Source organism: Bombyx mandarina, chromosome 23, assembly GCF_030267445.1.
Source record: "Bombyx mandarina strain Sakado chromosome 23, ASM3026744v2".
Classification (NCBI taxonomy): domain Eukaryota; kingdom Metazoa; phylum Arthropoda; class Insecta; order Lepidoptera; family Bombycidae; genus Bombyx; species Bombyx mandarina.
In genome coordinates this window covers 17,550,824-17,576,639 of record NC_143229.1, presented here as the reverse complement: position 1 = coordinate 17,576,639, position 25,816 = coordinate 17,550,824, and the positions used below count along the sequence as shown (strand labels likewise).

The 25,816-nt window shown below is 38.4% G+C and overlaps 1 protein-coding gene across 1 annotated transcript in view; it reads right to left on the bottom strand.

The window, feature by feature from the left end:
• Window positions 1-24,886, bottom strand: part of LOC114244152 (putative fatty acyl-CoA reductase CG5065) — a 37,678-nt gene extending 12,792 nt beyond the window's left edge. Inside the window, exons 1-6 of the mRNA XM_089737468.1 lie at window positions 24,520-24,886; window positions 4,720-5,016; window positions 3,330-3,446; window positions 1,811-1,933; window positions 1,097-1,222; window positions 478-631 (exon numbers count right to left, since the gene is read on the bottom strand). Of these exons, the coding sequence (XP_089593594.1) occupies window positions 478-631; window positions 1,097-1,222; window positions 1,811-1,933; window positions 3,330-3,446; window positions 4,720-4,833 (634 nt within the window). The 5' untranslated portion in view covers window positions 4,834-5,016; window positions 24,520-24,886. The remainder of the gene's footprint in view (window positions 1-477; window positions 632-1,096; window positions 1,223-1,810; window positions 1,934-3,329; window positions 3,447-4,719; window positions 5,017-24,519) is intronic.
• Window positions 24,887-25,816: the final 930 nt, after the last annotated feature.

Below are 25,816 nucleotides of genomic sequence, written 5' to 3'. Positions count from 1 at the left end.
AACGGATCGGCCGTACTGGAGATCGATTGGAGAGGCCTATGTTCAGTGTTAAGTTTCAGTTCAAACGAGGCTTGTGGAGAGTATTAAGCAGTAGGCAGCGGCTTGGCTCTGCTCCTGGCATTGCTGAAGTCCATGGGCGACGGTAACCACTTACCATCAGGTGGGCCGTACGCTCGTCTGCCTACAAAGGCAATAAAAAAAAAAAAAAAGTTTACTTAGTCAGAGTTTTTAAAGTTCTCGATACCGTAAAAGTTAATCCAAATTTGTATGCAGTTGGAACAGCGCCCCTAGCGGCAAACCTAGACAAACGTTCCAACCATATACAAAACTTTAACGCTATCGAGTTAACTTTAACGCTATCGAGAACGTTAAAAAGCTCGCACCACTACAAGTTTTTATTTTTATTACACTACGAGATTCTTTCATTGCGAGAGTCGCGCGCGTGTGTTTAGTTCCGTATCGTCGCGGTCCACTCACCGACTAGATGCGGCGTGATCCTGTCCACCAGCTCGTCGGGCAGGGTCTGCACCAGCGCGACCACGTGCCCCGGGTCGGCCGGCGGCGCGTACACCGTCTCCTCGACCCTCTCCCTCTCGCAGTTGCAGTACGCCGTCGAAACGTGAACGAGAGCCTGCGATTTGAGGACACGTTTATTTATTTACTAGTGCTCCCCCACTAGTCGAACGAATACTTAATCTTATTTTTATTGCTTAGATGTGTGGACGAGCTCACAGCCACCATAGACATCTACAACGTAAATACGCCACCTACCTTGAGATATGAGTTCTAAGGTCTCAGTATAGTTACAACGGCTGACCCACCCTTGAAACCGAAACGCATTACTGCTTCACGGTAAAAATGTGGAAGTCAATCGTGAACATTTTTTAAGTTCGTATTTCATGAGAAAAATTGGTACCCGCCTGCGGGATTCGAACACCGGTGCTTCGCTACATACGAATGCACCGGACGTCTTATCCTTTGGGCCACGATGACTTCAAATGTCAATTATACAAAAGCTATTCCACCGAGACGGGAATCAGTGAATAGTGCCGCTTTGGAGATCTGGTCTAATCATTGTATGCTAAGTGTAGCTCACCACAAGACCGAGCATACGATGGCAGAGCTGGACGAGCTGCTGGGTCCCGAGCATGTTGATCGTGACGGACAGCTTCAGTTTCTCGTCGAATTTCACCGTCGCAGCCGAGTGGAAGACCACCGACACCTGTCAATCATCAGCGTCATGACCACGAGAACTTGCTGTACAACTACGGTAAACAGTACTAGAATCAGTGATCATCAAAAATCAGCTACCTTGAGATATAAAGACATTTTCAGTAATAATGTTTAACAGTTTTTCTTTAGGAAAAGGCAGGAGCTTACCTTTTTTTTTCTTACCTAATCTGATAGCCTTGAGAGGCTATTTCAGCGTAACCTACTAGTAGGTGAGCTCACGGGGCTCAAACGTGACGAGGTTGCTAACACGAACCCTAGCAAGAGCCGTGCTTCGCAGAATCTACCACCGGATCGGAAACGCGACCCACTGAGAAGACCCGGCGAGAAACTCAGTGGGTTGTGTCTATGGGTTAATTTACTCGTCGAGCCCTTCGTCGCAAGCGACGGGTTCAACGAGAACTCCCATGTGGCCCTGCAATATGCGAGACACTTAATCCTTTGCTTGTCTAGAGCACTGTCTACTAGGACCATAGTTATTCGATGGGCCATATCTTAGCCAATTAGTTTATCTGTGATCCACCATTAATAATATGAAAAATAAAAAATCAACAAAGGATTGTTTTTGTTAAACGCTTACCATTTGACAGAGCAGCATCTGATCGGTCTGACTGATGCCCAGCTCTGGCTCGGTGATGTCCCCGACTATTGGCACTATTTTGTTTAATTCTTGAGGTCGTTCTTTCCTTAAAGTCTCGAACAACTGTTGAAGGTATTTCTTAATAATATTCGATCGAAATAGATCCATCAAAAACCACCTATCGGTACGTTCTTAGAATGATCCCGATATTTCGGGGTGTTCATTTCCCTACCTAATTACCGATAGCCTTGAAAAGCCCTTGTAGTTTCACTGAACTGGAAGGCAAGCTCCCGGGATTCTGCCTGAAAGACTGCCTGTCCTAGTAAAACAATGCTTCGCTAAATCTACCACCAGATCGGACGACCCACTGAGAAGTTCAACAAAGAGTAAAGCAATGGGTTTTCTTTCAGCGTCATAATCACGAGATAGACAAGTGATTTATTTGTGTACATCAAAACAAAAATTGACAAAAAAGGGCCACTTTAACTAATCCCTTTTACGTGAACTGTGGTCTTGCCCTAATAATAATATATTTACATTCTAAGCATATTTCACATTTTTATCAGTATTAGGGTCATACAGACATTACGCGCTAGTTGCCTATTCAAAATAATTTCCCAAAAGGCTTCAAATCGTGAGTCATGTTTATCGATTCGTGCACACGCCCCAAAAAGTCTCTAAACACCAAAACCACAAGGCTAAAGCTTAAACAATATGGATACAGCAAAACCGATTATAGTCCGACATTACAATTATAATTTTAATTAAGATAATGTTTTTTCAGAAATACATTAAAGTAGGGTACGCCCATGGTATGCCACATTAAAACTCCGAGACAATATCATCTTCAATATCGGGTCTGGACAAACAGGCCAATTATTTTATTTATTTATTTTTTATTGCTTGGATGAGCTCACAGACCACCTGGTGTTAAGTGGTTACCGTAGCCCATAGACATCTACAACGCAAATGCGCCACCCACCCCCTAAGATAGTTCTAAGGTCTCAAGTATAGTTACAACGGCTGCCCCACCCTTAAAACCGAAAAGCATTACTGCTTCACGGCAGAAATAGGCGGCTAGGTGGTACCTACCCGTGCAGACTCACAAGAGGTCCTACCACCAGTGATTACGCAAATTATAATTTTGCGGGTCTGATTTTTAATACACAATGTTATTCCTTCATCGTGGAAGTCAATCGTATAAAATGATATAAATGCAGTCGTAATGAAACGATAGAGGCAAGAGATAAGTAAGTCGAATATAACAAGTAGAAACTAAGCACTGCTCAAGCGCTATAAGTGTGAATACTTTTGTGAACTCTATGCCCTTTAACGATTAGTAAAAACGCAATGCAGGACGCCCTCAGGCTCGGTGGAGTGATGATCTGTGCAGGGTGGCTGGCAGGAGCTGGATGAGAGAAGCCGAGGATCGTGCTCAGTGGCGAGAAATTGGAGAGGCCTAAGTCCAGCAGTGGACTGCTATAGGCTGATGATGATGATGATGATGAAATAAACTTACTGGTGACTGGGTCAGCTCCGTTAGTCGTGACGCGACGTCCTGTCCTCGCTTCGGTCGCATCAACAGGTATATCTTCTTTATTTTCGGACAACTCCTAAGCAGTTTCTCGACAAGGACCTGAAATCTCAAATCTTTACAAATTCCCATTCACACGTGTACCTCTGTCGAGTGCTGGGAAAAATCGAACCGAAACTCCTGGGTTTGGGTGGCCTAGTGATTTGGAAATACGAGTATGCAGTGACTAGAATGGTACCTCAATGTTCTGTTGTGTCTCAAGCGCTGGGAAACCATGGCAATTCAATATTCTGTCGACTACAACAGGAGTCATTGTGGCAACTTCCAAGACAATCAAGGCGAAAAGTCCAACAAAGAACATAACAGGTCGGATTGGCTATTGCATACTAAATTCAAGTCAGTTGTATCAAGATAGACGTTTTAAAAGCACACATTTTCAATTTCAATACACACAGGTTCGAAAAAAGCCGAAAGCTCTGTGAATTACCGACGAAACAAAGTGTGGGGCTAATATTTTCTTTTTAATAACTCAGTACTCATTAAAAACAATTTGTTAGACAACTTCAAAAAAGAAAAAAATATATATTTCTATTTCGACTCTAATTTTTTTTCATACATGTGCCCTCAGAGCTTTGAAGAACAGGTAGAGCAGGTTCTACCTGAACTGATTTTGATGTTGTTTTTTTTAAATAAAATTAAATAAAACCTAATGCTTCTCTTATCTCTTTGAGTGATCCTTAGTTAAGCATTTTTAATCGACTGGATCGAACTCATTTTTTTTGTCGATTTTCTTTTTTTTTCAAAAGCTTTATTTTAATACGCTTTTATTAGCTTCAGACGTATGTATGTTAAGTATGTAACGAAATCTTTGAACATGATTTTGACCCCCTTCAAAACGTTGGATTAACTCGAAATTTGGCACACTTATTAAGGACCAATGACAATTCAATATTAATAAAATAAATTGAAAAAATTGAAATTCAACTAAAAAATGAAAAATAAATAATAGTTTAGAAAAACTAAAAAAATACGCTTTCATAGAAAATCTGACTAAAAATAGAAAATAAATTTTAATAAATTTGAATTAAAAATAGTGTAAGAAAAAATTATTTTATTGTAAAAAAAGCGTGGGGTGCATGGTATCAGTAATTATAAATATTTTATGAACAGATATGAGTAGAAGGGTTATTTTGATAATATCCTGAAAAGCTCCCCACGCTTTTTTTACAATAAAATAATTTTTCTTACACTATTTTTAATTAACATTTATTTTCTATTTTTTAGTTGGATTTTCTATAAAAGTGTTTTTTTTTAGCTTTTTTTTTTAAGTTTTTAGTTTTTATATTAACTTAAAAACAAACAGATTCGACTTCACCTTCCCCATGAAGCCGGTGCCGCCCGTGACAAAAACCGATTTCTCCGCATAGAACTCGGCGACCGGAGTGTAGTCACTGCCGCTTGAATAATTCGCGCCAACACAAGACGCCATCTTGCCGACGAGTCGTTTACTAACAAAACGCTATAAGCAATTGCTGCTTTTGAACATCAAATGCCGTCGCCACCAGTTCGGTTATAGGAAGATACGTTTGCGGAAGCCAAATGATTTGTTGCTGCGTCAGTTCTGTCCGAATGTTTTGAGCATGGCTATGTTTTGGATGGGTTTTTTTTTTACCTGTAACAAATACACAAAAATATATTTATATTTTATATTTACTAACAATCACGCCACCTTTAACTGGTCCCGTGATAAGTTCGTAAAGAACTTGTGTTACAGGTACCAGGTAACGGAAATAAATTTAAGATTTTTATTATACACATACATATATTTAATATACATCCATAGCCCTGGAAAATACATTTTTATTTATCATACAAATATCTTCCCTTGGCGGGATTCGAACCCGCGACCCCCTTGTGTAGTGACCATGGCACTTACCACTACACCAGACGGCTACACCAAATGTTAGTTTATTTAATGGCGGAACGCGTTATGTGCTTATTTCTGTGATGGACACAGGACTTTGTAGTCTTAAGAATGGAATAGTTACTCGATTTAGAATTCCACATCATATCTTCATTAGTACGGTACTTTCAAATCGATGATTTCATCATGACTTGCCAATTACGATCGCGTTTCACGATAAGCATTATCCAATAAAACATCATCGACAAATGTACAATCAATAAATACAATTAAGGAAATCGTTTAGAGTTTGGTCTAGAATAAATAATCGAATTAAATAATGTTAAAAATTTCGCACAGAAGTCTTAACCTTTCTAGTTTTTCTTACGGACAGTCCTGTTTTTTTCGATCAACAACAATAATCGCAATGTTAAAGGACGATTTATCGTAATTGTTTATCATTTTCATTATGTCCAAGGACTCCATGGATTACGTGTACCCCGGAAGGTCGTCCCCGAAACGTCCTATCTAGAGCGGTTGTAACTTCAGCAGCTATGAGATGCTTAAAGTCAATAAATTGTGGGTCTAAGTCTCCTACTCCTTAATTCCTACTCGAATACATATAGCTCCGAGCTTGGATCTCGTCCGTGGATGTCCGACCAGCGTTTCATTATCCGTTTCAGTTCTGTTCACTGTTCTCGTCGACTCCGACGAAGAGTTCGACGTGCAACCTAACCCAGAGACCCAACCCGTTGAGTTTCTCGCCGGATCTTCTCGGTGGGTCGCGATCCCGATCCGGTGGTAGATTCAACGAAACACTGCTCTTACTAAAGCCAGTTTTTGTAAACTCTATGAAGCTCAGCCCCGTGAGCTCACCTACCAGCAAGGTGCAACCCGAATAGCCCCTCAAATTTATTGGCCGACAAGTAAACAAAAAAACTCGTCTCATTGTTGTCAACACAGCGGACAGACATGGCTGTGTGCTTTCGTGTACCAAAGCCATGAAAATTTATCAGTACATAGAGACTCCATGAATTCTAAATGCAGTACTAACTGGAGTGCAAACTGGTATTTAGTTTTGGAGCCAATGGACATTGTAACGTGAACGCTTCCAACCCACCTTGAAACATGAGGCTTAAATCTCAATTTTATAGTGTAACGGTTGTCATTCAAACCGAAAGGCAATGCTTCGCGGCGGGAATAGGCAAATGGTAGTGGAATCTACTCATGCGAGCTCATAAGAGGCCTTACCAGTAAAACAATTATCACGTAATATCAAGCTTTATCCCTATGACCTGACTGTGTGTTGCTATTGCACCAGAATGCAGAACCACTATTCTCTTCTACGTTTGAGGCAGCCTTTCACCAAATCTAGTTTTATTAATGTAACCCCAAATAAGACAGTGATGTAGAAAGATGCCTGAATAAGATTCGGAGAATCATGATTATCAGTGACAGGACATCAGCTGCTAATGACCAGCATCCTGGATAAATCCCATAGGAATATTCGGAAGCATCCTGCACTCTGTATGCCCGAAATATACCGTCATTTTAATATAGCAAGAGAGAGAAATACTTTAATAAATTATAACCATTTAAAACAGCGCGCCAACTTACAAGAGAACAAAAAGAAATACAACTCGATTAACTTGATCACTTAAACAATACTGTCCACTTTCTTTTGTAGTTTTAATAATAACATTTTTTCATTTATTTTAAATGAAAAATAAAATATGTTTCGTTAACAGCAAATCACGTCTGTTATGTCATTCTGTCATAATGACAGCTGTCAGGATGGAACTCGGAGTGAGAATAGAGAATATTTACATTACTTTGATAGCAGGAAATTTAAAGACAGATAAATAAACCGGGCGTTGGTATGTGCAAACATTTCACGAGCAAAAAGTATTGAAATGTATTAACGAATTTCAAAGTTTTAAATCGCAGAATATGCGACTATTGGTAGTAGTGTCAGAATATTTAGACGATAACTTTAGATGATAAAGTAGAATAATTTAAGTTTTATTTTTAATTTTTATGTAGATTATACTTACACCTAATATTTGTACACTTTACTAGCAGGATATAGTGATACATTTATTAATATTAGCTTATTAATCTTTGTTAAACTATGACCACAAATAATAATAAAATAAATAAATAAAAGTGTTAGTAGTATTGGTCTGACCAAGTTGAGGACCAAATTAACGTAGTACTGTGCAATGATTGACGAACAGATGTGTTTGCTCTTTGTCTGGATGTTTCTTATCTATACATTTGTATATATATAAACGTATATATGTATGTTTGTCACTGTCTGGTACCCATAACACAGGGAGTCCTGAATTGCGGCCGGAGAACCTTGCGTGATTTGTTCCCAGTTATTACTATTATTATAATCTGGTTTTAATTATGTCTATGACTCGTAATAACCAAAGAAAATACTATGGTGGTGACTAATGCACGTAAGTTGGATTGACAGGTTTGTAAGACAGCGTACTAGAATACTTAATATAAGACGCCACTGACCAGTGCGAGTTTTTTAACGTTATCGATAACGTAAAAATTTACTAAAATTTGTATGGAGTTGGAACAGCACCCCTAGCGGCAAACATCCCTACGCTTTAAAAAAATCGCACTAAGCACATAGGCAAAACGACCACATACGATCAGCCTTAGAGGCGCGAATTCAGGAGAGCAGCGTAGATTGATGATTATGGGCACTCGATACCAGAGGCGTGGGCCATAGCAATAAGGAACGGCAGTTATTACAATTCCAGTACTTTGATAACAATAATGCTGATAGCACACGGCAATAAATATTCACTATCTAAATACCATTTCATAAATAGGTCATTAGCAAACGTAGGTACGCTCTGTCTATCTGTTGATAAAAACGTGACCTTATTGAATGCTGCAATTAAAGGCTTCTTCTTCTAACCCCTATTCCACATTATATGGTTTTTTTAGGAAGGAAGAATTACTGGTGACCCGAAAGTCTTTCCAGCTTCAACAGGACAAGTGGCCGAGCAAAAGCTCAGTGAAGAGGGATGCAATTAGTTATAAGCTACCCGAGCGCCTCCAAAGGAGACCTAATAACTCAAAGATAGTTGATTCGCGAATGAATTTACCACCGGATCGGAATCGCGACTCGCTGAGAAGATCCGGCGAGAAACTCAGCGGGCTGATGCATGAGTTAGGGCATTGTGTGGTGTCGGTATAGCATGTCCTCTTGTCATGCTGCAAAGGAATTTGACATGAGTTTCACGACTAGCCACCTGCCTGATGTCAATCCTCAATGGATTAAATCTCCAGTCATGCCATATGGAGTAACATTTTTGTTTCTTCTTTTGGTATTTATTTTACTTCGTCCGTTTCTTGTTCTATGATTATTGCGAATTAAATGGTTTAATGATGACCGTGGTACAAATTACGCGTGTTGTGTTTTATTGGTTTTCTTATTTTTCCTAATATATTATTATATAGTTAGGTGATTGAGGAGAAAGACGTAGGAGCTCACAACCTGCCTCATATTAAATGGTAACTAAATCTCCATAGACTTGAAAACTTGAATACCGTCACCCCATAGACACAACCCACTGAGTTTCTCGCCGGATCTTCTCAGTGGGTCGCGATTCCGATCCGGTAGTAGATTCGAAGCACTGCTCTTGCTTGGGCCAGTGTTAGCAAATTATCTCAGGATGAGCTCGTGAGCTCACCTACCCGTCCCAGCCTAGCTGGAATAGTTAGGCTACTAGCGAATAGGTAGGGAAAAGCATGAGGTCACCGCATGAGGTCGAAATTTCTATCGTAAATACGAATAGATAAGATTTACCTACCCGTGCGGACTTGCATTTCGCTCTACCACTAATAAATACCGATACGACATCGCAAAACTCTGGTATTGCACTCAAAGGACGCTGCTTTCGATTCTCCGTTGAATAGAGAAGATGATATGGGGGTGCTATTCTGCGCACACGTCTTATATAACGCACAAGAATCTCCTTTGAGGACGCTGAATTCGTAACCATTATTCATTAATTACTTGCATTTGTAAGGTTTGTTGTAAAATGATTAAAAAAATAAAATGTATCATGTTAAAGTTAAGGGAATTATCGGGTTGCCAAATAGCAACACTGTTGGTGTGAGCAATGGCAGTAGTGGGGACGTGACATAATAAAAAAGGCGGTAGTCTGAAAAAACGGGACAGAAAGCAGTTACAAATAAAGCAATATAGAATTAAGTGAACTATTGCAATCTGTGTATTTATTTCCTGGCTTTGGAACCCGAGTTTTACACATTTATGTTTTACTCATTTTGTCACGTTTACGAGTAAGGACGCGGCCGTTGCATAAGCCGAGCTTGTTCTAGATTAATAAAATTTTGTCTTATAATTACAAGAACACTATCTTTGGAATGATTGATAGATCTTATCGTTCTTATTATCGGTTCGTTTTGTAACCGCGATAATGAATTTTCATGTTAGATTACGTAGGTACGTCCGCATAGCTCTGGTGAACAGTGTACTTAGTGCGAGGTTTTTAACGTTATCGATAGCGTAAAAGTTAACTCAATTTTGTATGCAGTTGGAACAGCGCCCCTAGCGGCAAACGTAGGCAAACGTTCCAGCTCCATACAAATTCGAGTTAACTTTTACGTTATCGAGAACGTTAAAAACATCGCGCTAAACACACAGCTGAGCTCAAGGTGCATCTGCTGTTAGGCGGTGCCTTAGTAACGCCGCTTAACTTGAAAAACAAATAACAACTTATGTATAAACCTGTAAATATGTTGTTATGTAATAAAATTTTATAAATTTTGATTATGAAACTTAAAATATAATTCTTAATGATTTAACCTAAAAGTACATATTAATATCCGCAACACGCTTCGTCAGATTATAGAAACAGAGTTATCAGTAGCAAATTGGTTACTTATGACGCTTGTAGCTAGCTGAAAGTAAGTTTTGTACTTTTTGACGAAGCATGCTGTATAAACCTTGTCTCACTCTACCGGTCACCGTCCTCGTCGAACCCGTCGCTTGCGACGAAGGGCTCGACGAGCGAACTAACCCATAGACACAGCCCATTGAGTTTCTCGCCGGATTTTCTCAGTGGGTCGCGTTTCCGATCCGGTGGTAGATCCTGCGAAGTACTACTCTTGCTAGGGTCAGTGTTAGCAACTCTCCGGTTTGAGCCCCGTGTGCTCACCTACAAACGTTAAAGTGAAGCTGAAATAGCCTCTCAAGGCTATCAGCATAGGTAGGTAGGGAAAGAAAAAAAAAAAGTATCACTCTTCTAATTGGAGGTCGGAGCTGCTTCGCGACACGAATAAACAGGATGTTAGTGACTAACTTCTGAGACACACAATATTACACGTAATTACAGATTTTGTCAGTTTCAATGAGTCGTCGCGGACTAAACGATAAGACGTCCGGTGAATGTGAGTATGTTGATCCACTATGTCGGTATAGCATGGTGGAATAAAAATCTAACCCGCAAAAGATATAAGTTTCGTAAATACTATGGTAAGACGTCTTGTGAATCCGCACGGGTAGGTACCACCGCCCTGCCTATATCTGACATGGAGCAGTAATGCGTTTCGGTTTGAAGGATGGGGCAGCCGTTGTAACTATACTGAGACCTTAGAACTTATATCTCAAGGTGGGTGGCGGCATTTACGTTGTAGATGTCTATGGGCTTCAGTAACCACTTAACACCAGGTTGGCCGCGAGCTATTCCATCCACCTAAGCAATAAAAAAAAAGTACATAATAGTGTCAGTACAACGGCTGCGCCACCCTTTACACCGAAACGCATTACCGCTTCACGGCAGAAATAGGCAATTAACAGCAGGTGACCCGTAAGCACTTCCAACTATCTAAGCAATAAAAAACAGATCCGCGTAATATTAGGTACGTATTTATTTAGGAAAATTGTTGTTAGGAATAGTGTCGGACAATTGATCGGCCAATGTCTAAGACAATACGAACTCGCTTTCCGCAAATTATTCACATTACAAGTAAACTCGACGGCTGTCGATCAATAACATTGACAACGAAACTGTGACCTCATTTCATGAAATAACATTAACGTCTTTTTTCGAGAACCGGGCTTTTCTAAGAGCGTAGCGTAAGCGACAGCGGGAAGCGTTTTATCTATACTAGTGGTCCCTCAGTAGTTTAATTAATTTAAATTATAAGTTTGAACATTATCATGATTCTATTGTCAAAGACTATTTATTATACTTGTAATCACAGATTTCGCCAAGACTACATACACTATAGACAAATAATATTATAGACAAACAATATTAATCTATTCTCAATTTGACCATAGACTTTAACAATAAACTAAAGTGTGTGTGTGCGTGTGTGTGTGTGTGTGTGTGTGTGTGTGTGTGTGTGTGTTAGTGCGTGTGTGTGTGTGCGTGTGTGTCAAATACATGGTAGTGTGTGTAATGTTTTTATTTATTGTTTTAATGTATTTTTTATGCATAATTATATTCTACATTTATATAAAAGTGAGAAATTTTATGCTCCTCCGTCCTTTAGCACTCTTTTTGATTTGATATTAAACGAAACGGATATTATACTATTCATTCAATTTATTCAAAAACACACAATTAAACAGCGAACCGATCTAACAAATAATTTCATTTTCTTTTTTTTAGCCCGTTGTTTTGTACCGTTGGAGATATTAGAGGTCAGCTATAAAATTATTATATCCATAAAAGTCTTCGATGCATTTCCAAATTTTCAAGCTAATCAGCCGTCTTCAAGTCTGCGAAATAGACTTTCAAAGATACCGTTCTACCAGCCTAATAAAAACGAGTTAGAAAAAGAGACAGTGAGAGAAAAAAAAAGACAGTGAAAGAAAGAGATAGTGCCAGTGATATAGGCATAGGAAATAATCAATTATAATACTTCCCAACGTTTCAATTCTATCTTGTAGCAAAATTAAATGACGTGAATAAAAAGAGACAAGCATATCCAATCTTGAAGATTTAATTTGGAAGAGAAAGAGATGGAAAATTTCGGACAGCTTCGCACGTGCTTTTTATCACCAAATAAAAAGAGAATATCATCGATATACATTGTCCAAATTAGTTGAGTTTCCACAAGGATAAATCAAATTAATAAAAAGGATTATCAAAATCGGTTCACTTATTACAGGAAAATACTGAGGAAGCATGCATTCGAATTGAGAGTCCCGGTATTTTTATTGAAATTTGATTTTTTTGTTTTCATGTGTGTTTTAATGTTTACGAAGCGAAGCGAGGGCGGGTCGCTAGTGAGATATATAAATGTGGGATGGCGTAGTAGAACAAAGCAATAATTCCTCAAGTGTTTCACAATTAATTTTATTTCTCGCCTTAACCACGGAACGTCTTACCTCTGACCCTTTTTTTGACAACCAACTGACAATGACATAGTAAATACACAGATTAAACTAAACTATTCTGACATAATCTATACTTCTATACTAATATATAAATCTACAGTGATTTTTACGGATGTTCCGTTATAACTACTGAACCGTGCATCCGATTGATTTGAAACTTGGTATCCATGTAGAAAATACATGTACTTAATGGATAGACTAATATTTATATGAGTGTTGGATTCCCTATACCAGTTGCGGGGGCGTTAATGATGAGAATCTTTCTGGGGCTGAGAAATAATAAATGTTAATTTTAAATGCCCAGCGAAGCGGACGGGTACAGCTAGTAATCTATACTATTATTATTATTATTATATAATATTATAAAGCTGAAGAGTTTGTTTCAGGAATCAGGAGCTACTGGTCCGATTTGAAAAATTATTTCAGTGTTAGATAGCCCATTTATCGAGGAAGGCTATAGGCTATATAACATCACGCTTAGACCAATGCAAGCGGAACACCAATAAAGAATGCTTCAAAATCGGGGTTTTAATCCCTTTTGAGAACTTCCACTGCGTGCGCTGCGGAAACGGTTAAAGTTTCGCTAAAGTAATGTATGAGAGAATTGTTCCCCTTTAAAAGGTCTAAAAAAAAGTCTGCTACAGCATATGTCTATATATTAAGGTTGGCTCACTATAACGTTATTTATGTTAAACAAATTTGTTCTGAAAAAAGCATTTTTTGTGAAGGTGTTCTTATAAAGATGATATTAAAATTAATCCCTATCCAAATAAATACGTTATTCATTACAACACTGAAACACCCAAATCACTTCAGAATCAGTTGAAATCGGTGAACATGCATAGATAAAAAATTATGGTCGAATTGATAACTTCCTCTTTTGAAGTCGGTTAAAAAGCGTGATTGTGGTACCTTAAATATCTCCTTCACATTCTATTATTCAAAAATACTTTTACTTTCTACGTAAATGAAAAGGCGGGTAAAATTTAGCTTTATGCCAAAGTAACTATTCCACGCGGACGAAGTCGCAGGCAAGAGCTAGTATTTAAATATATATAAAAAAACAAATCGCTGCAAATTAAACCGCGCCCTTACACGCTAGGCGCTTTCACATTGTAACTGTAAGCGGTAAGAGATCGTACTTAGACAATGCTCGTAGAAAACGAAACGTAGCCGCAAGTGGTGAACGGTCACCTCCAATCGGACAGTGACCGTTCAATTACTTTACTATTGACGGCATATAACTGTAGCTCTTAAACGTGTAAGCAGACGCCATCTCTTCTTTAAGCCGTGTTCAACAAATGCTTTTTATATTACTCTTGTGGTAGACGAGCATACGACCCACCTGTTGGTGAGTGGTTGCCATGGACTTCAGCACAAGCCTCGTTTGAAGAAGGATATGTCATAGGGCTTGGGAACCACCGCGGAGAGGAGCTCATTCCAAGTCGAATGGTACGTGGCAAAAAAGATTTCTGGAAACGCACTGCGGATGAACGCAGTGGCTCCAGGTAGTACGGATAAACTCTACTTCGGTAGCGATGGTAAAAACAAGATGGTGGTATCATCTCAAGCAATTCCTCAGAGCACTCCCCATGGAACACACAGTACATCGTAAATGCCGCCACCCACCTTGAGATATGAGTTCTAAGGTCTCAAGTATAGTTACAAGGGCTGTCCCACCCTTCAAACCTTCCTAAAAATCTTCCTTATAGACTCGGGCTTGCGACGAAGGGCTCGACGAGTAAATTAACCCATAGACACAGTCCACTGAGTTTCTCGCCGGATCTTTTCAGTGGGTCGCGTTTCCGATCCGGTAGTAGATTCTGCGAAGCACTGCTCTTGCTAGGGCCAGTGTTAGCATCACTCCAGTTCGAGCCCCGTGAGCTCACCTACTACTTCGGTTAATCTAGAATAACCCTTCGAGATTACTAGAATAGGTAGGAAAAAAAAATTGACTCCGAAACGGCTTGACCGTTTTCAATCTCATTTTGAAGATCTTCATCAGATTGGCCTAACGGGTCCTGTTGAGTTTGATCGATCCGCCAACCAAGGGAGTCGGGTTTTATTAGTAAGGAACATAGAGGTCTTTTTTCTCGTTAGATGTTCCTAAAAAAATATATCAAGGCAGCATCTGTGAGCTTCAGCTCTGGGTGTCCATGTGAAAATCGATCGAGCAACGACCTTGTTTGACCTCGATCGATCACAAGGTGAAGGCCGGTTGTTGTACAGTGGGCTTTTGTCCTGTCGTGCGTAATGTTGGACCCGATTTGTAGCTAAGGAAACATTATGCTACTAATTGCGCTCGCAATAATCGATATTCCTGGATTTTTTATATATTTCATTCGCAGAAATCACTTCCCTACAGACTGATCTGGGTTTAAAATGTATATTTCGATTAATTTTTTTATTAAGTCTACTTTTATTGTGTTACAAAATACGTTGTAGTTGTTTGGATATATTACTTTTGCTTGGTAGAGCTAGGGAGCATACAACATATTATGTTAGAAGAATACGAAGATACGATACGATACGAAGCTACTATTGTTGTATTATAGTATCATTGAATCGTTTTTAGATGAATTAACATGTTACATAAATAAATAACTTGGAACAACTGGGAACTTTTGTACTGGTGGCGAGACTGCACGGGTAGGTACCACCACCCTGCCTATTTCTGTCGTGAAGCAGTAATGCGTTTCGGTTTGAAGGTTGTAACTATACTGGAGACCTTAGAACTTATATCTCAAGGTGGGTGGGGTGTTTACGTTGTCTTTGGGCTCCAGTAACCACTTAGTGGGCTGTGAGCTCGTCCACCCATTTAAGCGATAAAAAAAGATAAGGCAGGATTAATCACAAATCTATTGAGCCTTAAATACTGTTATAATTAATAATTATATTATAATTAATACTATTATTATAATAGCATTTCATTGGAACAGTAAAACATTCGGTGCAGTTTACGGATGTGTGTCAAATTCATTGGACATTAAGTACCTCCTTCCGCCCACTTTCTTAAAGGGAAAGTACGTATTGAATCATCGTGTAACGGTGAAAACTTCGGTTAGTCATACGACCTAGTTGATGATAAACGTTCCACAGGTACCACGACAGCGATTCACTTGCATTTTTTTTCTTTTGCGTGCGTTGAGATCGTTAACGTCATCTCGCTTGATAACACTTTTGTTTGTGACGAAATAACGTCAGATTTTAGAGACGAACATTTTTGTGATTTATCCATTTTGATAACGTGGAAGTCAAATATCAGTCGCGCGAGGAGTACATGAATAAATGTTGTGAGTTCGAGCATTGTTTACGCATAGGATTATGGTGTGGTCGAGCGTATTTGGGCTGCGATACGCGATAAGCACGTACCGGACACATACTATGAAGATTGAGGTGTCTTGCAACTAATAGCGTATTATTACTAAGATTATTTATAATAAATGATAATGCGTATAGTTCAAAGAAGCCTTGAGTCCATATTGGGGCCGTTATGGGCGGACGAGCTCAAGGCTCAACTGATATGAAGTGGTTTCTGAAACACATTGGCAAATGCCGCCACCCAACTTGAGAAATGAGTTCTAAGCTCAGTTTTATAGTACAACGGCTGTCCTACTCTTCAAACACATTACTGCTTCGCGGCAAAAGTAAGCAGTGTGGTGGTATGTACCTGTGTGGGCTCACAAGACACCCCTTTGGTTTGCAAACCATCTGAGTCTTTCTAATTGAAGTGATAAAGCTACACTATAATATTCATTAAAGTCATATCCACCCCTGTAACAAACTAGACGATAATGAATTCGTTTATACACTACGGTAATAGCCGAAAGCACGTGCCAATTTTGACGAATTCACGTACTTGACACGTGCTCACGACCGACTTTCACGATGAAGGTATCTCGTGACAAAATCATGCCCAGGGCATACAACGCCTGCACGGACACCACCACTCTACCGTTCCACTTTGAATTGGGCGTCGTAAAATGCAATTAAGCTTTGGACCCCATGTCTCAAGGTAGTGACATTCGGTTTGTGATGCCTATAGGCTCTACTGAAGGGTAGACCGTGAGCTTCTATGACAGTGAAAATGACCATTAAGAACAATGTTATTATTTCCATCGTTCAAACCATGATATTCAAAGAGCTTCGTATAGAATGGATCGTGACAGATTTGTCAATGAACTTGGTGAAAGTAAGAGCGTTGAACAACAAGAAAATGTGTAACGTCAAGAACAAAAGTGCTGAAAACAAAAATAATATTTTTTTAATAACATAAAAACGAACACGCATTCTCTGATGTTGCGTGCGAACTAAAGTAAAAAAAATATTTCAGCATTACATAGCTATTTTATTATTTTAGTATTTTCAATGGTAATGTCATTTGTATTTGTTAATGAAAATTAGACAGTAGTTGAACACGATATTCAAACGTCAAATCACAATTCAGTCTGCGAAGAAAAACCGAGAAGTAATTTAAACATCAGATATACAAAATAGAATGTAAGCATAATTTTTTTATTGCACTTGTAGGCAGACGAGCATACGGCCAATCTGATGGTGAGTGGTCACCGTCGCCCACGGACGTCAGCAGATCCAAGCCGCTGCCTACCGTTTATGCGTTAATACGCAATTAAGTCGTATTATTGGCTACAAATAAAAAGCTATTCATTTAAATGTATATAAAGCACACTTCACTCTACGCTACACTCTCGTATAGTACACTTAAATAACTTCGTTTTCTTTAATAAGCTTGGGCATCTGTATACACACGTTTTGGGGGTAGCATTGTAATCCACCCAATGATTTTTCCTAAGAAAAAAATATACCAAACTTTAGTACATTAGCATAATTACAACGGGCCACTCACTAAATTTAATAACATGGCTTCACTGTTCGAAATCGCTTTGGCTTTTCTAATTCAACACATTTTATCATAAATACTATAACACTTTTCTACAAGACTGTAGAAGCGAGTACACTGATGCACACATTTTTTTTGTATTTCTTATGACTTTTTCTTACTTCTATACATATAAATAAAATTGGAGTGTCTGTTTGTAATATTGAAATAGCCTCTTTTTACTACATGCATATGAGTATATATATGGTACATAAACCAGAATAACATTTTTTACAGTTTTTGTCTATCTGTCTGTCTGTCTGTTTGTTCCGGCTAATCTCTGGAACGGCTGGACCGATTTTGACGGGACTTTCACTAATAGGTAGCTGATGATATAAAGAGTAACTTAGGCTACTTTTTTTAGACTAGCTTCGCCTCTCGGCTTCACCTGCGGTACGACGATAACCGCGGGTAACATCGCGGGACTCGGCTATCAATAATAAAATTTAATGTTTCCGAAGCGAAGCGAGAGCGGGTCGCTAGTATTAAATAACTTTTCTACTGAACTGTACGTGAGTGCAAATTGTACAGTCGCGCACGGCTAAATAAGGGCACTCTACTTTCTCTGAAGCACGAGTTATCGATCGCAAATCGAATACTTGTAATTTCACTCGGTTTTGTCTAAAATTTAATGTGGGGCCATCTTGTTAACGGAGATCAATTTTTATTTAGCTTTATGTTCAAAAGTACAGTCGCGGACTTAATGCCTAAGACGTTCTCTACCGCTCAACCAAGCGTGGTATAAAGAATGCAATGCTGTATTGAAAAATTATTACACATGCATGCACTTACACAAAACATACACGGCATAAAATAATAAACAATTTATATGTACACTGTATAAAATACACATTCATACATAATTTATTACAAAACGTTTTTAATTGTTTAATCAGTTAGTCGGCGCTTAGTAATTAATGCAAGTTTTTTTTTTTATTGCCTTTGTAGGCAGACGAGCATACGGCCCACCTGATGGTGAGTGGCTACCGTCGCCCATGGACTTCAGCAATGCCAAGGGCAGAGCCAAGCCGCTGCCTACCGCTTAATACTCTCCACAAGCCTCGTTTGAAGAAGGACATGTCATAGCGCTCGGGAAACACCGTGGAGGGGAGCTCATTCCATAGCCGGATGGTACGTGGCAAAAAAGATCTCTGGAAACGCACTGTGGATGACCGCAGTGGCTCCAGGTAGTATGGATGAACTCTACTTCGGTGGCGGGCGGTGCGATGGTAAAAACGAGACGTTGTTATCATCTCGAACAATTGCGTGAAACTGTAGTTTTGGACATATATTATATATTATCATCACCATATCTATACTAATATATAAATCTACAGTGGTTTTTACGGATGTTCCGTTATAACTACTGAACCATACATCCGATTGACTTGAAACTTAGTTTCCATGTAGAAAATACATGTACTTAATGGATAGGCTAATATTTATATGAGTTTTAGACTCCCTACACCAGTTGCGGGGGCGTTAATGATGAGAATCTTTGTGGGGGTGAGAAATAATAATGTTAATTTTGAATGCCCAGCGAAGCGGACGGGTACAGCTAGTATATTATAAGTATACCTAAATTATATCTATAAAGAGACAAATCAGTTGAGTACATTTATTTGGTCTGTTTGTTTTTCGTGTTTTGTTTAGTAGCTATTAACACGCTTTAGAGCAGGGGCTCCGAAACTTATTTTGTCTACTACCCACTTTGAGAATAAATTATTTTTTAGCGCCCATATTTTTTCACCTATGTACTTAAAACCAACTATAACGAGAGCTCAGTCGTTTTTTTTTTATTGCTTATATGGGTGGACGAGCTCACTGCCCACCTGGTGTTAAGTGGTTACTGGAGCCCATAAACATCTACAACGTAAATGCGCCACCCACTTTGAGATATAAGTTCTAAAGTCTCAAGTATAAACGTATGGTTATGTCATTGTTAATAACAATGATATAATAATAATAATAATTGTTAATAACAATGACATAACCATATCCAATGTTACAGAACCAACCATTTCCAATGTTACAGAATGTCGTTTCAATTTTCCGTTTAAAAAAGTAAGACCGCAGTTTATTTTTTTCGTCTCATTTAAAAATCTTCTTCTTTTCTTCCACCTTATCACACTAGGTGGGGTCAACACACATCTAATTTTTCTCTTATTTTATTTTATTCCATTCAATACAAAGTCAGGCTTACAGTTTTCACCAAAACGCCTGACTCGTTAACACAAAAACATTATTGAAATTATTAAGTACTATTATAATATTATGCTAAAAATAAAATTATTTTGGAATAAAGTATTCCCCAACTATCGGCAAATACGTCAGCATCCTGGATTTCGGACAGAAATTCGTTTAACAGCGCAATTGCCCTGGCCGTTGGACAGTTCTACGGGTCCATTCTCTTCTATCAGCCGTCATCTCAACACTCACTCCTCTCTCTCTCTCTCATATCGTCATTCACACACTCCATCCATGTCTTCTTCGGTCGACCTCTTTCTCCTCTACCTTGCACTACCATTTCCATACATCTCCTAGTCACAGGCATCTTCTCTCTACGCATCACATGTCCAAACAGTCCATACCACGTCATTTAAAAATCATACAGAACAACAACGAATATTGTATTTTACTATACAATGTTTCAGCGATTGACAAGTAGTAAAACGGACACTGACAATGCCTTGTTAGATTATATTAACAAAAGATCATAAACGGAAACCCTCCAGGCACTTAAACAATTGATTATACTGTGTGAACTATAGTCGTTTTTTATGGAATGGCTAAAAAAAAACCTTTTAAAATCCCTATGCTAATGACTTCATGTTTCAAGATGGCGATATTCATAACAGGATGTAAACAATATCTCTGAGGACGTTAAAAAATTCCCATAATTATCGAAAAATCTCAGCCCAATCTCACAAGCAGATAACGTAAGGTTTATCAATAGTTTTAGGCTTTAACACGCATACTTCCCACAAAGCGGAAGAATCAAAGAATCAAGAATTAAACTCTGGCTTCTCCCGGCTGGTAAACGAAATCACTGGGCTCACTGTGAGAGAGTTTGCTAACACAAGTCCCAACAAGATCAGAACTTCACTGAAAGTACAAACGGATTGGAATCGCGACCCTCTGACATAATCCAGCGAAAAACTCGGCGAGTTGTGTCTGTATGTCGACGAGAACCTGTGCTTGGAGTGACTGAAAGCACTGAGAGTGAAACGCGAGGATCCGAAATTATTTACCGTTTGGTCGTTTGGATCGAGTACCTATGTCGTTTCCGGCGGCCACGGTATGTAGGTTATCGTGTCTAGCCGCTTTATCGAAATACCGTTTCGACGCTGTCTTGTGATGCTCAATTATCGCCTCTAGTTTTACGCTTTGGTTTCCAATGTAGCGCTCATAATTTTCAAAGAAGCCCTTGTGAATCATTGAAATAATACTACACTATATATACATATTTTAATTTTTTGTGTTATTACTTGTAGAATTTAGGCGTGTTTCCTTGTTCACGAACTAGCAACAGGAAAATATGTGATAAGCGACGGCTTTTGGATGTCACCATTGACTTTGACGTCACCCAACTGTCAATTAATCTAAACTCTAGTCAGTGTTTAAATACCAGCTAGATCGGAGTTCAATCAGATAATGAAGACAGATGATAGAGCCAATGATAGCTAACGGGACAGTGTTGAATCTTCCGTTTTTTTTTATATGGGTGGACGAGCTCGCGGCCCACCTGGTGTTAAGCGGTTACCGGAGCCCATAGACATCTACAGCGTAAATGCCGCCACTTAGCTTGAGATATGATTTCTAAGGTCTCCGTTTTAACAGTAAAACGGCCGCCACGCCTTTCAAACCGAAACGCGTTACTGCTTCACGGCAGAAATAGGCGGGTTGGTGCGGACTCACAAGACGTGCTACCACCAGCAATTACGCAAATTACAATTTTGCGTAAAAATTGGTACCCGCCTGTGGGATTCGAACACTGTTGCATCGCTCGACACGAATGCACCGGGCGTTTTTTTTTTTATTGCCCTTGTAGGCAGACGAGCATACGGCCCACCTGATGGTGAGTGGTTACCGTCGCCCATGGACTTCAGCAATGCCAGGGGCAGAGCCAAGCCGCTGCCTACCGCTTATCGTTTAGGCCACGATGATAATTAAAGGTACTTTTACGAATCAATCTCGCGATTATAATTATCATTATATTATCTTTGACGTTCCCAATAGTTTACATTTGTCTGTTGCCGTGGACTTATGAGATTTATCGGTCGATAACGCAAACTCCGTTTTTTTTTGAATAAAATTTAGGTACGCTTTTCTTAGCTTGGCATATTTGTTTGTACTAGAGGTCCCGCAGTAGTCGAAATTCGACTATAATTAATTGGAATTGTAAGTTTGTACACTATTATTATTGTATTTTATACATTTCGCCAAGACTACAGTATAAAAAATATTAACAAAACAATATTTAATCTATTCTCAATTTGACAACAGACGTCAAGAAGAAAAGTTTGACAATAAATAGTATGCATGCGTGTGTGCGTCAAATACATGGTATGTAGTGTGTGTAATGTTTTCTTTATTGATTTACTGTATCTTTCATGAATTTTTTAAAAAAAATATTAGCATTGTGCACTTCTTCTCTATATTCTCTATAAGTGTGGGAAATTTCATACTCCTCCGTAAGAGCAATTTTCGTAAAAAGGGATACAAAGTTTTTGCTTCACGTATTAATATATAGATACTATGGAATCTTCGAACCTTATTTTCACGTACTTCAAGATGTGTCATTAAGTTGGTAATTCGCACACGCGTCAAAAACCGATGACTATGCAATTATTTTTAACCGACTTCAAAAAAGAAGGAGGTTCTCAAATCGACAGTATTTTTTTTATGTTTGTTACCTCATAACTTTTGACTGGATGAATCGATTTTGATGATTCTTTTTTTATTACAAAACTGACGCTTCCCGTGTTGTCCCATTTCAATTTAGTTCAGTTCTGATAGTGGCATCCATGAGAAAACCATATAAGTCTTTAATTTGCATTAAGTACGTGCGCGACAAATAGATGAATAACTCAATATCACGCCAACCGATTTCGATGATTATTGTTTTTGGTGTATATTAATTTGTTTTGGAATATCTTTTTTTTCTATTTGAAGTCGGTTTTTGTTAAAGCATGTCTATTTACAATTATATAACATCGCTCTAATATCCTCACCCACCGGTATCGACAGGGTAAAAAACAATGATTATTAACTATTCAATTCGATTTGTCGCTTATGCAAACATTTTTAGTTTTTCAAACGCATATACTTCTTTTTAATTTCCGTGCCTCAATATATATTTACTGTTCATTTTTTTTTATTGCTTAGATGGGTGGACGAGCTCACAGCCCACCTGGTCTTAAGTGGTTACTGGAGCCCATAGATATCCACAACGTAAATGCGCCACCCACCTTGAGATATAAGTTCTAAGGTCTCAAGTATAGTTACAACGGCTGCCCCACCCTTCAAACTGAAACGCATTACTGCTTCACGGCAGAAATAGTCAGGGTGGTGGTACCTACCCGCGCAGACTCACAAGAGGTCCTACCACCAGCATGTACCTAAATGAAGAATCAATGGGTTTCTTAAATAGTCTTTTCAATGGTAGAACAGCAATCCAAATATACGCTAAGTTTTTGACTTAAAAACACATACCAAAGCTTTGAAACTGTAGGTACTCTTACTAACATCACCTAAAAGCATTGTTGAAGCTTTTCAAATTTTATTTCAATATTACCGGCCAGACGTGTGTGGGATGTTAGTTTTGTTAGAATTCGTTTTATGAGTACCAAACGTTAGGTCGTTTTTTTTTTTAGTTTAGCTTACTGAATATCTATTCGGATTAATATGTATAATTAATAAATAATCACGAATGGATCCTGTTTCAAACGATGGCAACCAACTAATGGAATTTAATCTTTATTTATTTATACAATAATCTTATTTCAATTGAAAACAAATTATATTTAAACAAGTGCATATTTATGCAGCTTAGCTTTGACATTGACAATGCCGCTACATTTAGTTTCGACTGAGGAGTAATTAGATTATCAAAAAAAAAAAAATTTTTTTTTTTTTCGAAATGTTACCTCAGTTACTACTTAACTCAGTGTTGCCTTCTTAAACATTTTGTAACATCTCTATCATGAAATTAATACTTCTGAAATTTATACTAATAATAATTAACATAAAAATTGACGTTTACTTAAATTAAATAAAAGGTGTTAATGTTGCATTAAGAATGCTTAATAACGTTTTAAAATCAGAATTAACAGATAAATTTGACAACAGCAACTAATTTGTAGGGTGAGTGTTAATTTTTATTTTTTAATTTACGTATCTACCCCTAGTAAGGAAGCATACAGTAATGTAATGCCACCAGTATTCTGAAGCGCGTTGTCGAATTCAAAGAGTTAAAAGCGACAAAATCGTTTTTCGTTATTTTCGAAGGAGAGATATTTTCACGAGAATGTGATTTCAATTAAAAAAAATACAAAAAAAATCGTAAATACAAATAACTGTTCCTATAACACGATATTTTTCAACACGGTTCCACGCTAACGCGAAAATAAGAAAAAAAAATTTGCCCCAAACCCTCTTACAACACAACACTTCTACAACACGATAACGACGATTATTGTTTAAAATCATTTAGAAAATTACATTACGCACTATGAACACGCAATTAATAACCGAATTTTTACTGCTTATTTTTTATGTAGGTATAATAGGTAAAAAAATACATAAAGGCATAGTCGAGATGTTTCATTCAGTAAAATTACTCTCCTTTCTGTATTGACTTTTAGTCTCATATAACGCGGTTTCACACAACACGGGACTTTGCAGGAACGTACCGCATTATAGGAGGGTTATTTGTGTTTAAAATCCGATATAAAAGATTACAACTTACGCCCTTTTTCTTAATTTTTTTTTTTCGTTTGCCAAAACTGGTTACATCACCTCCTCTGTGACAACGAAGGAGCTCGCTTATCGCACGTGTGATACTGACACATATCTTATCGTTGATAACGCGACGGTAACCGACCTGAGCGGAGGTTCGGACGCGACTGAGCTGACGTCCAGCGTGGTGAGCTACGCTACACCAGTCCCAAGCGCTCCATAGACGCCAGGCCCGGTGAAGTCGTCGTGGCCTAAAGGATAAGGGCCTGTGCACACCCCGTTTTTTTCCTACGGAGCGGTTTGTTGTCGACTATATAGATACAAACGCGATGCTAACGCGCATGTGTATCGATACAAACGCGCGTTAGCATCGCGTCTGTATCGATTCAAATGCGTATTTTAATTTATACAGGTGTGCAAAGGTCTACAGGCTGCGTCTTACTTGCGTGCGTATCGCGTCTGTATCGCTACGAACACACGTCGACGGCGCGTTTAAAAAACGTGGTGTGCACAGGCCCTAAGACGTCCGGTGCATTCGTATCTAGCGATGCACCGATGTTCGAATCCCGCAGGTGGGTACTAATCTATACTAATTTATAAATCTACAGTAGTTTTTACGGCTGTTCCGTTATAACTACTGAACCGTGCATCCGATTGACTTGAAACTTGGTATCCTTGTAGAAAATACACGTACTTAGTGGATAGGCTAATATTTATATGAGTGTTGGACTCCCTACACCAGTTGCGGGGGCGTTAATGATCAGTATCATTGTGGGGCGCTAATGTTCAAAAACGATAAAATTTTAGTTTTTATCAACTTATTATTGATTATTATTATAATCATATTGTACATTAATTACTATTATTATTAATTTTTATAAATTAAACTATTAGATTAATATTTTTCTGTAGCATTAAAACCTTGATTGTTTAAAATTAAAAAAAATTGTTGATTTCTTAATAAAAGAAAAGATTGATTTAAGACGGGAAGGGATAGTTAAAATTTTTATATAAAGAAACTATAATAATGACAATAAGTAATATAATAATGTTCATTTTAAATGTCAAGCGAAGCGGGCGGGTACAGCTAGTTTTTCTAATAAAATACGTACTTAACAAATGTTCACGATTGACTTCTACGGTGAAGGACTAAAATCGTGTAGTATAAAAATCAAACCCGCAAAATTAGTAGTGGTAGGACGTCTTGTGAGTCCGCACGGGTAGGTACCACCGCCCTGCCTATTTCTGCCGTGAAGCAGTAATGCGTTTCGGTTTGAAGGGCGGGGCAGCCGTTGTACTATACTGAG